General features: G+C 40.1%; 1 protein-coding gene across 4 annotated transcripts in view; it reads left to right on the top strand.

Annotated features, from left to right (window-relative positions):
* Positions 1-15,512, top strand: part of LOC141804442 (rho GTPase-activating protein 12-like) — a 60,894-nt gene that overhangs the window by 32,011 nt on the left and 13,371 nt on the right. For all 4 annotated transcript variants that reach the window (XM_074688867.1, XM_074688866.1, XM_074688865.1 and 1 more), the window contains exon 3: positions 13,979-14,248. In XM_074688867.1, coding sequence (XP_074544968.1) covers positions 13,979-14,248 — 270 coding nt within the window. The remainder of the gene's footprint in view (positions 1-13,978; positions 14,249-15,512) is intronic.

Genomic DNA, 15,512 nt, shown 5'->3' with positions numbered 1-15,512 from the left:
TTTTTCCAATCCAGTTTGTAAACAAAGACTGAAATGAAGAATTTAAATTAAAAAAAGTGTTGTTTATTTTGACAAAGAATCACAGTTTTGATGTTGTCCGGTATATAGATTTTTTTCTCCCACCCCTATTAAATTGCCAATGTTAATCATACAATCCACCAAACTAGAGTCAATGGCAGAATAAGCAGTTTGGCATTGCCAGAGAAGATTTGGCAAATCTTTTCATGGGTGCAACCAATATACTCAGCTCTTCTACTCATCTAACAAATGCATGTTCCTGAAAAAGATGGGACTGTTTAAAAGAAAAATTGTAAATGATTTATTGCCAGGAAGTATAAGTGCAACAAAGAAATAATCAACCAAACACATGTTTCAGACACAGCCTCTAATAAAGTTCATAGGAATTAAAAGGTCAAAAAAAAAACAACCCTGTGGTGAGTGGCACCATCCAAAGATAGCATAGCTGTGTTTTAACTGAAGACACTGATAAAATTGTGTGAATCAGCTCTGTTCTTTCATGAAGCTCTCTATTGAAATGGCCTGGTGTGGCTCAGGATAAACAGACTCTGATAACAGGTGCAGCGGTCTCTGTGAGGGTGTTTAGTCTGAGCTGGGTATTAACTGAGTAGCAGGGCCGATATGCCACGCATCTCTGCTTCATATCTTAATCCTCCTCAGCTGTGTTGCTATAACGGGCGTCAAAATGTAAACATCCATCAGAGGTGATTTAGATTCTGACAGAAAGCTGTTGTGTGGTCGCACATTTTATTCCTAAAGGGATTGAATGAGGCAGCGTATACGCTAATCTCTACTGAGTCTAGGTTTTTCTGTTGTTAAGCGAAAACCTTATCTCTGTGTTTGGATTATTCTGTTGTTCTAACATGTATTTGAGGGATTTTCCTCTTTTACTTTGGGCTTTCAAGAACGTTTTCCTACACAATCCAACTGCAACACAAAGGGTGGCGGATACACCAGATATAGTCAATCTTTGGAAAGTATCAAGAAGTTAAAAACTCTTCATAGGGAAGTTTTTTTCTGCTGGTATTCAACAACATTCTTCATTGTTGCTTTGTTTTTCTGTTTAAGTTCATTTTAGACAAATTATGTGCATGTGAAGCATAACTGTTTTTAAAAAGGACTATATAATGACTTTCTCCTGACTGACTTAGCCTTCAAAAATTACCATTTCAAATGCCATTTCCACAGGTCTTATCTCACTGTTCTTGTATTATATAATACCATTAAGTCCTGCAGGAGATGGCTACACTCACCATGTTTCTTCCCAAGCCACATCCCATTACATTATGTGTCCTGAGCAGTGACCGCACCTGTCCCCTCACTGCCCTCTTACATAATGACCTGCATACGGCTCTGCAGTTTGTATTGTTTATTCTTATATGTAAATCTCCACAGTGGACCCCTCAGGGATAAATAAAGTTTTTTCTGATTCTGATTCTGACACCACCTTGCTGGAGAATTAGCGTCATTAGCTCTGCTCAGTCAGGTCAATGGAATTAGAGGATTAATCATTCGGTCCAGGCTGTCAGTTGCTTCACTGCTCTGCAATCCCCCGAGCTGGGTCTCCTCTGTCAAGTAAAACAGTGTCAGCACTGGTCGTATATTTACAACAATATATTGAATGTAGTGCTGTCAGGCGATTAAAAAATTAATCTAATTAATTACAGGATTTGTAATTAATTAATTAATCGCATTTTAATCTCATATCTGCTTAAGGTCCCAAAATAAAGCATTCAAAACCAGCACATTAAAATTTCATTAAAAGACATTAAAAAACATTTAAAAATAAGGCGGGAATGTTTACAACACGTTTAGGTACCCTGAGGCATAAGGAACACATGAAAAAAGTGTTATGGTTCTATCTTTACAAAATCTACACAGTCCTGAACCTAAGATAAGCTGATTTGATTTTAGGACGGTTCTTGCTTCTGTCACATTTTCACTCAATGTGGACATAATTTTCACTGCAATATGTAGTATACTTCTACTTCTATAGAAGTATACTTCTATAGAAGTATACTTCTATACTTCTATGAGGTCAGGAGAACCAGGGCTAAAGGCTAAAAACTGTGAGGAACTATGTACAAAACACTTTATCAAGTCTTGGATCAAAGAAAAGTAAAGTATTTTCAGTTTTACATGCTCTGAACACACAAACTGTTGCTCATTGGTGCAGAGCAGCCCCAAGCTGAAACATGACTCCAGGAAGATGGAAGAAAATTTTCAAAGAATTCTTAAATTTAAATATAAGACAAATATCGATCATTTGCGGCTTGTTTAAAGCAGTAAAGAGTGTAGAATTATCTGCTTTTTTTTTTACAGAATTATGCTAAAGCCAACGGTTGATTTTCTGCAGATTTTCAAAAAGGACGTGTGAATAAAGAAGATGTGGACGGCAATCTCACAAAAATCACCCCCCCCCCCCCCCCCCCAGTTTAAAGCATGTTGCTGACTTCAGGTGTGATACATTCAGGGACCGTCGGAAATTTGAAAATCTGACGAGAACACCACTCTTTCCAAGTAGGACAAATGGTTTGTAAATGCCAGACATTTGAGTGCGTCTTTGTACCCCCCACCGGTTTGGGATCCAGATTAACTTGCGTTAATTTTTATAACCCGTTAATTTGCGGTGTAATTAATTAATCTAATTAACGTGTTATAATGACAGCCCTAATTGAATGTATTGAAAAAGCTTGAAAAATGAGCTCAGAGGAAAAAACTGTGTGTATCCTCTCATGTCCACTGGTTTATTGATATCTGTGTAGTTAAATAAAATGTATTAATAGAGTTACTGAAATCAATAAATCTAATGTGGGTTAAGGCTCTATGTCCTAACCTGTGGGGAAAACCTCACATCCCCTGTGGGTTTTAGCTCACAGCTGTTGGTCCAGACGCTCCAACATATGGACGTGCACTCTGGAAGCTAAAAAAAACCACACATGCACACATCTGGGAAAGTTCATTTCCGGTTACTCTGGGGGGACGCCAACACTAATCACTTTTTACTCTCTGTGTGTCATCCTGTGTACTCATGCAATCCAGACAACTGTATACAGTCCCCGCTGAGAATCCCACACTTCAGTGGATGTGACGCATTGCTTCAGGAAATTCAGAATTTGTTTCAGTTTGTTGCGTAATTTAGGGGCAAAACACCAACTGCTGCCCCACTGAAGCTCAAACGAACTGAAGATTATTGCAACCCTGCAATTCAATTACAGAGGCCCTAAAGCAGGAGAATGTTCAAACCAGGGTAAAATTGTGCCCCAGTGCAATGCAGGAGTATCTTATGATTAGCTGCACTGGCTAATTCAACATTTCACTAGTTTTTCAGCGTTGTAGTTTGATTAAACCTCAAATTGAAAGGATGCAGTTTTCTTGTGTTGCAGATTTCCTGTTTCAGAAGTATCTGAAAAAAACACTTGCCCACCAAATAGAAGACGGTTAGAGTCAGAACATTTCCTATCACACATAAAATGTCACTGTGGTGCTTGAATTCTTAACGTTAAGCCATTTTGTAATTCTGGCATATATTTAAAATATAGTTATAGAATACTAAAGATTAGTAAGAACATGTTACAGTTTTGAATTTTACTCTCAAACCAGATTGCATTGGTTTTAGACGACTTTCTGCAAAGCACTTAAACAAATAGTAACACAACTACATGGAAGTTTGTTTCAGCTCTAAGCTTAAATCTTAACGCAAACACCTGAAAAGAAAACAAAAAAAAATGCAAAGCTTGGAAAAAGAACAATCAGTAGCAGGTAGAAGATACAAACACACACTAATTTACATATAACAAGATTGATAATAAATACTTTCTTAATTTTAAAATGAAAGATCTTGACATGCTCAAATTCTGAAAGTGTTCAGGTGTCCCTTGAAAAGAACATTTCTTTTAGCCTTTTTCCTGCATCAGTTCCCTGTTACTTTCACCCCTCTTCCATTTCATCACTTTGACCCATTTGTGCCTCGTGTTCAGACAGAAGTAGATCGGGGTCAGATTGAACCAGACCAGGAGCGCTCTTGGGACCTGCTCCCTCACAGACTTTAGTGCTGCCACACTTGGGATGAGTTTATGAAAATGAGGGCATAGTACTATATTTCTCTCTGATCTCCGACTTTGTTAACACTCATTGCTCATAAATTGCTCAGTACAATGACATGTTTGGTGACTTAAAGTGATACTCCGGGATGGAACAAGTTGGGTCCTATCACAAGGTTTAGGGCAGAAATTACTCCTACAGCAGTGTTTTTGTGCAGCAGAAGCCCAGGGCGCACTCACCAAACACCCCCTCCCTGCTCCTCTGCCGGTTTCCTCTGCACTCAGACGGGGCCATATTTTACTTGACCAAAAACACAAATAAACGGACTCCCACCGGAAAAATCTGATATCGGTCTGCATTCACGCTTTATTTCGAAAATTTTCAGCACGTTACTTTCGCACAAAAACACCGCTAAATAAGGCTCTAGTTCTCATCCTGTCGTAAAAAGGCGCTACCTCCGCTGCAGAGCCACAGCTGGCTACGAGGCGCTCACCGCTTAGTGTATCAGTCCGCGTGCACGGCGTGCCAGATATATACAAACGCAGGTAGTCTGCCAGGACGAAGAGACACGATGAGAACTAGAGCCTTATTTAGCTGTGTTTTTGTGTGAAAGTAACACGCTGAAAATTCTCTAAATAAAGCGTGAATGCAGACTGATACCAGATTTTTCCAGTGGGAGTCTGTTCATTTGTGTTTTTTTGGTCAAGTAAAAAATTGCCCCGTCTGAGTGAAGAGGAAACCGGCAGAGGAGCATGGAGGGGGTGTTTGGTGCGAGCACTCTGGGCTTCTGCTGCACAAAATCACTGCTGTAGGGGTAATTTCTGCCCTAAACCTTGTGATAGGACCCAACTTGTTCCATCCTGGAGTATCACTTTAATGGTGCAAGTCATCATATGAGCTCCAATCACGAAGCAGCTTGATGCTAAAACGTTAGTTGCTGATGTAAGTTGTTGACACAAACTGATTTAACATCATTGCATCAATTTCTTTGGGGAAATCCTAGTATTCACTGGCATAATCATTGACTGTAATCTGACATGTTGAACCTCTGGGAAAAGATGCCAACTCTTCTGTAAACCTAATATTTCTATCATGAGAGGAAATCTTTCCTGGCTGCGTTTTTGTCCCTTTTTAGACCATTACTTCCTCTGGTGAAGCACCCATTCATCCGTTTTAAACTCCATTTCAACAAGGAGTAGAAAGTAAGCTGTCTTTTTCTTATTTTAGCAGTCGGGGCCTGAAAAAGAAACACTTTTATAGATTTTTTAAGTATTTCAGAATCTTCAAATTTCAAAAATTTCAGGTTTGTAAAAAGTAATGAAGAAGTCAAGAAAACAGCTTCTCCTTTAAGAAATTCATCTGACCAACCTTTAATATAAAATTCTGTGCTGAAAATCAGTGTGTGAAGACATGGGTGGTTTGCAGAAGCTGATACAGGCTGTGTGTGCGTCTGCCTGAGAGCTTCCTGACCGCTCTCAACTTCTTAAGGTCACTGACGCTGGAACTCACCTCGGGCTGTTTGCCGTGTTTGCCCTGCATTGTCTGCTCCTTTCTCCTGTTGAATGTGGTTGCTCTGAAGTTGTGTAATTGCTCTGGGTGTTGCCGTTGCTTCAGGGCTTTTTTTGTGTTGAACTGCAGTTTGTCCGTTTGTTTTTCTTCCCTTTTTATTCATTTCAAGCAGATTTTGTGAGATTATCTCACACCTGAATCAAAGAGGCACCAGACTTCCAAGCTCGAGGTCTTCCTGGTAGTTTTTAATTCTTTTGTTATTTCAATAGAAAGTTGGGCTTTCTAATAAAATGCATCTGTGATTTGATCTCACCTGGAAAAAAAGCCAGTTTATGTTCCAAGTGCACAGCTCCTTCCTGTTTCGATCATGCTCGGTCACACCTCCTGGCTGGTTTGACTGGTCGTTTGTCCCACATTCAGCAGATCTATGCAGCACGGAGCATGTTTACTCCAGCTTACAGCTTATATCGCCAAAATCAGATAGTGAAGGTTAACTGAAGTGATTTTTTTGTATCATTAACGAAGCTCTTTGTTATAAATATCGGTGTCTGTCATGAAGATTAGAAATCCAGTCACATCCATCAAAGTTTGTCAAACGATAGAAACCGTGTCCCACTAATGTCACTGGAGTCTGAAAGTCTGCCTCTGTCAGCTACATTGTGACAGTTGCCAAAGAGGGAATTATTGGGTAACATTTCCTTCTTATGTTATGTAATATATGTGACTGTCTGTGAGCGTGTGAAGCTCTGCGGTGCCCCAATAAAACTGAAAAAATAACAACCAAACAGGGAAGCAAAAATGAGACAAGTGTGTTCTTTTTGTTTGTGTGGATGTGTTTTTACATGTCTAAACTTGCTCTCTAGTATTTGTCACATGCCAGCCTAAAAGCGAGTGTGTAAAAGTTCTCCAGTCAGTGTGTATGTTTACGAGTGTGTATGTTTAGTGTTTGCATGGCCCGGCTCCCTGTGGTATGCAGCAGAGCAGGTTCATTTGTGTCAAACTGAAAAGTGGGAGGAGAGAGGAGGTGAACACATGGAGCCCCACCCCCTCATCCATCTCCTCATCTCTCTCTAGCCCATCCCTCTTCAAATCTACCCTACTTTGTTGTCAGGCTGCCACCTAAAGGAAAATGATACCCTTACTTCTTTTTCAGTCTGATAACTGGAGGGTTGGGGTTTGAGTCAGTGATGTAAGCTGAGGATGATCAGACAGCTTAGACATGTTGATGTTATAAAATCATAGTTATAATAGAGGTGTGAAAAAATACTGATATGGCACATATCGCAATAGTTTGACCTGTGATAAAACATCAATATTTCATTAAAATCCATATTTTTGTTAAAATACACTTCTTAATACACAATTGCCCATAAACTGTATAAAAAATATAATATCAAAGTTTATTCAAAATATTTTATTCCTTAACTTGAAGATGTAGGTTTTGATGCTGAAAACATCAATGTTTTCTCTCTATTCTTGGGTCATTTAGTTTAAAAATCATTTTAAGTTAATTTTTCACAGTGTGGTAGACTGATAAAATAATAATCAGTCATGTTTTGCACAATATTCGATTTTTCAACACTGATCACACCAAGTGACATTTATCAGTTTCACGAACTGGCAACGCCTTCCACCCAATATATTTTTTGCAGTATTAGTTTAAAGTCACAGTAGTGTAAGTGACAAACTTGATGCTTTGTTTTCGAGTTAAGTTTATGAAACACTGCATCTGACTTTCATTATTTCAAACACAACAAAATAGAAAACTTGTTTTTGATCAAATCTCTAAAATATCCTACTATATCACTATATTATGATATTGTATCAAGACCCAAGTATCGTGATGCTTATCGAACCTTTAAGGATAAGTTCGGTTCATACAGCTTTTGCATTGTTTATAGAATGAAATAGAACAAAATACTCACCCAGAAGGCTTTCCTGATCCAAGCAGTGCTTCAGGAGATATTTAGATCCAAAATCGTGCAGCGGACGTCTGTATAATGGGATCCATCGGGGCATAGACAGCGCCGTTCCTAAAACTGCATTAATCGTCCAAAAACTTGTGTTTTTCACCAATATTCCATCATGGTCCGCTCCGGGTTAGTCCTCTGCTGCAGTCTGTGTCACTCCAGACAGCGCTGTGTGGCTGTAATGACCTCTGAACTGGCAAAGACTTTGTCTACGTTTGCCCCTCCGCACATGCGCAGTACTCTCTGGAGAGCTGACCACAAAAATCGTCTTAGAACCGAATCACAAGAACAGCATATTGTCTCAGCCCTTGTGAATATCAAATTGCTTTTTTCCTTGAAATGCCCATCCCTACTGAAAGAGGTTATGTTCCTGAGAGTAATTCAAGTTATCCACAAACAAAACAGCAAACCCAAAATCCTCCCTTCAGCCATTTAATCAAGGTGAGAATAAAACACTCTTTGGCGTCAGGCTCTCCACTGCTGTCCTACCTTTTGTTTCCTTTCACTGGAGTGCAACCAAACCAACAAGCCCAAACTGGTGACAAAATGACTCCCGACCTAAAAGCAACACCTGGTTGTGGGACACAACTGCGGTAATAAACTGGTCAAAGCCATTACAGTAATGATCTGTAAGCTCTTAACCGCAAAAAGAGTCAGCTGCATGCAAAACAGATGCTGTACAGTAAGGAGCACTTCTCTGCATCTGCCAGCAGCCCTGATTGCAGCCCATCATCCTCCCTAATTTCCTGTTTCAGGCCTGAGCAGCAGTAAATGTGTAGCGAATAAAAAGGGACGGAGAGTGACGCTGCCAGCTTTAGATAGGAGACCTGCAGAGTCTTATCTGTGCCGCCTGCAGCTCTGTGGAGGAATAATAATCGACTGGTCTAGTGTTCTTCAGCCAGAGATAAACTGCATCCGAGCCAGAAAGAAAAGGAGAGGACTCTGCTTCAGGCACTGAAGGCTTCAGAGCTAATATTAGACGGAAACGGCTGCAGATGCTTTGGCATGGCATGGTTTTTATTTAGTCTGAAGTGAGACTCAGAACATTGTGCTCCTTTTATGCAAAGTGGTCGTCCTGATTCATGTAAAGTTGCCCTAAAACTGTTTGGCTGCTCATTACAGAGCACGCTTAGTGGAGGCTGCAGGGGTTGTGTTTTTGTTGTTGTGTTGTTTTGTGACCTTGGCTGACTTATTTCCAGATTTCTGGTTTTGTTTGGCCCGCTGTTAAAACATAAAAAGACGCTCAGTAAGTAAACATTGGAGACAAATGAAAGGAGCAAAACTTTTTTATGTACAGCTCCAGTGAGGAATTGTTTGTTTTGCATTGATTTTGGCAACATCAGGCATGTCTTCAATCTTGGTTAGCCTTGTGAAATTCCTAAGTTGTGTTTTCTGGTTAAAAAACAAATCTCATTTTTTTCAGCAAAGTAAATCACCAAATCATCTTACACACATTCTTAAAAATGAGTGTTGAAAGGAAGGGTTTGACAAAAGCTATAGTGATGTTCAGAACATGATAGCAGACAAAGCAACAGCCTCAGACGCTGTGCTGTTTTGGTTTTTGCATTTTTATCACTGATACATGCAAATATATGGACTGACAGACGCCTTTGCTGATCTGGTATTGAGGTGATTCTCCTTCTTTAACTTTGAGTGTTTTTGTATTTCCTGTTGAGTGTCGCTCTTTCATGTTTGCCTGGGCAAAGCCAGGTCAATCACTTTGCATTTTCGTGATCACACGTGCAGCTAACCCTGAAAGTTCCAGGAAGTTTTCAGGAGTTTTTGTTTATTTGTGAATGCAGCCTTGATTAGAAATATTGCTCTGGGACATGTAAATAAATGACATTTCATGCATCATACTTTCATCCATCATCTTTTCTACAGTGCTTATGGTCACGTTTTTGTTTTCTTAACAAAGGAATTGTTGACTTCTGATGATTCCATTTGATTCTTTCAGTCATAATCTTTTCAGGCTGTTTTATTTTCGGCTCCAAACTACTCACACTAGCTTTAATGAAAACAATATGATTAATGAATCTGTAATTTCAGCACTACTTGCTGGTGGAGCTATTTTAACATAGTTTGAGAAAAGTCCTACCTGTAGGGTTGGGAATCGAAACCCGGTTCCTGTTGAGAATCAATATGAAATGTTTCAATTCATCGATATCGTTAGCCTTTGTGCTTAACGATTCTCTTATCCATGCTTTACACTATGCCGGACTTTATGTGACTAGTCTGCCACAGCTTTCTTAGCTTGGCAGTTAGATAACATTTCCCAAGAAAAGCCTGTTTAAGGATTTCTGGCTTGAAGTGTTACTGACGAACTAAACACACACAGAAATCTACATTACTTTCTCACAGGAGATTCCTATTCAATACATTCAAAATAAACAAAATAGCGCTAGCTTGATGCTAATGTATACAGGAAATTGCATTGATACGCTAGCGGTTAGCATACATTGGTATAACTTTGGCTTCAGAGTAGAATTTCAACTTTCATCACAGAGACTTATCACAGTTACTCTTTTTAAACAATACTGAGGACTCCAAATGTCAAAATACTTTCAAGCAAATGAAAGAAAAGTTAGGCTCATGGTTGGTTTCACAACTACGGCAAGGTTCCAAACAATGAAATTGACATGTAACAGCTGAAGCATCTTTCACAAAACTATGATCTGCCGCAGAAAAAATGACTTTTTGAATATTTGAAAATTCATTTACCCTAACCCTGGAAAATGCCTATTTTTGCCTTTTACTGTCTGAAACCGAGGACAAATCACTTTTTCCATTTCCCTGCCCCATAAAACATGCTGAACCTAGCACACCCGGCAACCTCTCACATCGCACAGTGAAAGAGAGCAGCTCCTGTAATGTAAGAGGTCAAACTCTGCGTGGCTCAGTGGTTTTAGAGCTCAGTATTGATCAGGTGGTCAGTCTGTTCACACCAGATGTCCAGCACCAGCTGCTCAGGAACATACCGCTGCTATAATGAAGTCCTGAAACACGCCATGCATTTTTAACGAGCCGACCTGACGGTGCAGCCGTTACTTACATAATGACTGCTGTTATTTGACAGAGCACGCATTGCTGATAGTACGAGAACCCTGGCAGCAGTTTTCAGCCTTATACAGAGCTCCCAGCTAGCTGAAAACCAGTGAAACCAGCTTTAAAAAGAGCCTGAGATACATCTGATCTTTCATTTTTCTCATTGGAGAGAAATTTGTCCCAGACTCAAGTACAACCAGCAGAAGTCTGAGTGCTTCAGCCTTTCTAACACTTTTAGAAAAAAGTCCTCAGAATATATTTTTGCAATATTTACCACATCCTGACTACTTGAATTAGTTTATTTTCCTCATTTGCTGTGGGTGTAAGTTTTGTTTTGATGACCGGCGCTGAAGTCCTGTTCTGACTCACTGTGGCTGTTTTATCGGTTGAGTGGCGTGCGAGGACTTCCCCTTTGACAAATCCATGCTCTAAATGATATGTTTGCTCAGCGTTATAGAGGAAGACCACAGAGACACGCTGTCAGAGAGGCTCACACTCAAACTCAAACATACTAAGCAGTGACCATGGCGATGGTGCGGCTGAGGAAAAGTTTTATCCGTGCTTTCTCAGTGCATGAAGAGGATGATGTGTTCACTAGTTTCTCCCCTCCAGAGGTATGTTACCAACATTTTAAACGTCAAACATTGACTCACTTTGAAGCTGTAGCATGCTCTATGATGTACAGTTTTGACTGTAGTGTCGTTGGTTGCAGTGTTCTGCCTGAAATCGAAAAACTTTGTTGAAAATTCTTCTGTTATGTCTGTGCTCTGAAGGAGCTAAAATAAGATATAGAAGCTGACATTAAATATATATTATACATATGTTCTCCCCCTTTTGTTTAATCCCGCTGTGATCCAGTATCGAGCAGCGCGGCTCTCAGGCCACTGAGTGTTCGATCCTGTCGGGCACCTCCAGCTGTTTGCTCAGCTCCTGCATATTTCATCCCTATTGATCCCTCTGCAATAAAAACATCACATCGCCAGTGTTAGGGGGCCTTGGGGCACGGCTATTATTTATGACTCCCTCTCTGCCTGGTCGCTCTGCCGCTCTTCTTCTTTGTAACGCCAGCATGAAATAATCATGACAAGCAGCCCATTGACTGAACCGGCGGTGCGTTGGGCTGTTTGAAGAAAGATGCTCTGTCATTAGAGACAGCATGCTGGCTCCACCGCAGCTGTGGACGTGCTGGGGTTCAGCTAGAAACAGGATCTTTGTTTAGTTCCACAAGTGTTGTAATTCACACCCAGAGTTGTTAGTTTATTCACAAAATTAGTCAGTCGCAGACTCTCTCATCCTAACTTCAAATAACATTTGGTTGTTTGTCTTGTTTCTCATCCCTGTTTAGCATTTCTGCAGGTTTACAGGGAACTAATTAGAGATTTTTCCCCCATTAAGAGACCTGCTTGTAAATAAAAAAAGACCTGAAGCATGATTTGTGTTTTTTCTTGTGATCTAAGAAATGTCAGCAAGTGTCTGTCTTTGCATCCCTCTGCAGGGACATGTAAAACTGAGATCTTATCTTTTTTTTTTTGTCATATTTTAAGTAGAAAATATATTTTGAGACTTAATATGTGCCACATTAAAATATCTACCAATGCAGCAAAAGAAAAGTTGCATGTAGTTTCAAGCAAATTTTAGAGCAACTTTTTCTTGTTCCATTGGGAGATCTTTTTACTTGCTACAAGCAATTCAGACCTCATTTTTGTCCTTAAAAAACTTAAACAAGACATTTTTCTGGACTGGTCAGATGGATGTGGCTCATATCATAAAACAAAAAATAAGACAAAAACACTAAAAAAGATTTCATTTTTTTGCAGCGTAAACCTTATCCCAGAAGTGTTTGGTTTGAGGAACTGCATCAAATTGCGCCAAAGTCTCAACCTCTGAGAGTAAATTTTATCAAGTGAAATACTTATTTCACAATTATTTGAAATAACAAACGTGTTTCCTACTACAGTAAGTAATTGCAACAGGAAGTCACTTGCCAAAGTGATGTTGCTCCATGTGGGAAAACAAAAAAAAGTCGTATCACAGTTATTTTAGAGGATATTGCATTAGCTGTTGAATTCTCATTGTGAGACTCTTCATCATGATGAAACTGTTGAGTCAGTTTGTTGAGAGTATCATTTATAGACCAAAGGCGTGATTGCTGAAGAACAATACTTTGTTTTAACAGTTTGAAGCTTATTTGCTCAAAAAGAAATACTGAGCAAGGAAACTTCGCACAGTTCATGTTTATTTTTGATGAATGATTGCTTTGTTTAACAATGCTTCTTGGCGATAAATCCTATACTGTTGTAAATCATGTTTATTTCTTTTATGCTACATTTGTAGGCATCATGCACTTGTGAGCTGAGTGTGTGGGATGCTACTGTATAAAAGTATAGTCTAATATGGTCTTTTACGGATACAGTGACACAAAGCCAGTTGTCAGATGTGGCCATATTGGATATAACGCAGGTTTTTTGGCTTTCCTGACCAGCCAGGTATAGGGCACCGGCTGGTCACATGAGCTGATCTTTGGCTCTAATTGGACAAACAGATGATCCCAATATCATCTAGGACAAAAAGTCACCCCTGTATCATGTGTACCAATAGCATACTAGCGTTGCAGACTCAAGCTGTGTTTTTATCCAGGCTGTATTTTTATTTTCTTAATACCGTAAAAGTCTGTTTCTTTTGGCCTGATGAGTATGTGGTTTCTGGTCTTTCTGCAGCCATTCTCATGTGGATTCTCAATGAACAGCAACTTCTAGCATTTCTGCACAGGCTTCATTTTTCTAAACCAGATGATGCCCCTTGGGTTGCACTCGTGCAAAATTTGCCAAATCTTCCCTGCCAATGCCACCAAATCAGAAAGTACTTCTCACGTGGACCACTTTGTTTTGTCCTGTAAGAATGAATCCCCACGGTGCCTCTTGAGGGACACTTTTGCTTCCTTTTTTCCACCTGACGTGAGCCCCTGCCACGCTACATTATATAAGAACAGCATTTCCTTCCCCTGTCCTCCTCCTCCTGCCGTGTCCATTCATGCTTAACTTTGTCCTCTGTGGGCAGTAGTAGCTGTGTCAGCTTGAACTATGTTTCATGTCACATTTTGCAATTTCCTTTGTGCCTAAAGCCACTCAAACCTTTGAGAGACTTGCTGATTGACACCGTGTTCTGCTCATGTTTTTATCAGTGTGTGGGTGATGTGTTAAGTATTCTCAGATGGTGAATTTTAAATGGAAGAGTCCACCAGCTTGCAGGTGCAGCTGTTGCTTTACTCTCTAAAAGCTGTGAATGTCTTGCATCATGCCTCATCACTCGCTGTCGAGGAACAGATTATATAACAGACTTAACCCTACTCTCAGATGACTGACACTTTTCTTTCCCTCTGCCACTCCCTACAGACGGTATCTTCTTCAGGCCACGGCCGCTCAGAGTCCCCCGTCTACACCAACCTCCAGGAGCTGAAGATCACCCAAACCAACATGCCCCCCATCCCCTCAGGCTCCCCCCTCCACTCAATGGGAGACTGGGAGACCTACAAGGACCAGAACGGACGACACTTCTACTACAACCGTTCAACCCAGGAGAGGACCTGGAAGCCGCCTCGAACCAGGGACACGAGCACAGGGAGCTCTAGAGGAGAGAGCAACAGTGCAGGAGAGAGCTCAGAGGTACTGATTGTAAAAAGAGGGTTTGAGAAACACATGTGTGCACTTTTCATAGCACATCTACCTTTATGTGTCCTAAATCATCAGCTTCTAGGTCAACTTTTTCCCCCTGCCTATTAAAGTGTATCTGCATTGTGCTGGTGCAGCAGAAGCTTTCTCTTATGAGAAAAAGCGAGTGAGGTCATTTAAATGAAATACCAACAATCTTTCTCCAAAGCTGAAAACACAACCTTATTTTTGAATCTATGAGATAGGATGCATCACAAATTCGGTTTTCTGAGTAACTCAACAGACTAAAGGCGGGTACACACTACAGGATAATCAGGCTGATTTTTGTCCCTGCCTCCCCCTTACGATCAATAGGGATGGGTACCTTTCACATTTGAAATGATATGGTACCGATGCCAGGTACCTGGCAATCAGTACCGGTACTCAATGGTACCAATTTTCGGTACTTTTTTGTGTTTATGTGCTAAATAGTATCATTTTTTAATAATGAAATGTAAACATTTTTCAATTTAACATATCTATTCTTCAATATATAGCCTTGCATATTGTGTTCATGTCCAGCATGGAAAATTGCCTACTCTTTCACCTTCTCACAGTCACAAGGATGCGTTTAGGTACCTAAACATGGTACCTTTTGATTTTATGTGAATCAGTCCCGGTGTTTTTGTCAGAATTCGGTCGGTACCTATAAAAGTACCTAATTCGGTACCCATCCCTAATGATCAAAGCCAGCAAAGGTCCGATTGTATGATGACTTTGACAACTTTACTCACCTCCAACTCCCATTGTTATTCATACAGCCCATATCTCCGCCATCTCCACAAACTTTTCCATAATCCCTTTTTCTTTTGTGTGTTTTTTTCAAAATTCTAGAGTCCAAAAACAAACATCTTTGCTTTTTCCTGTACGTCCGTCATGTTTGTTTACACAGAAGTCACTTTTTACTACACGACATTTGGAATATTGAGCATGAAGAAGCTGAAGCTCTGCTGAAGAGTCTGTTAGTGTGTTGTGTCCTCGAAGTGCACACCACACTGTAAGATCAGGAGAGAGAAATCTTGTGCGATCTGTCTTTTGTTACCATCAAGTGGTCTCCAAATGTGTGAAGTTTTGAAGAATCCTATAATGTGTACCAGCCTTAAGGTCGAGTTACTCAGCTTATAACTTCCACTTTATTAAAGACAAATTTAAAGATTTGGTTTATTATCTTAAATGAAGCAGAGGATGTGGACAGTTTTCCTCAGAAAAGGCCATCAGG

This window comes from Halichoeres trimaculatus, unplaced genomic scaffold (genome assembly GCF_033239565.1).
Source record: "Halichoeres trimaculatus isolate MK-OKI-2021-1 unplaced genomic scaffold, fHalTri1.1 fHalTri1_scaffold_15, whole genome shotgun sequence".
Classification (NCBI taxonomy): Eukaryota; Metazoa; Chordata; class Actinopteri; order Labriformes; family Labridae; genus Halichoeres; species Halichoeres trimaculatus.
The sequence above is the reverse complement of the archived record's forward strand: the minus strand, read 5'-3'. Positions and strand labels throughout refer to the sequence as shown.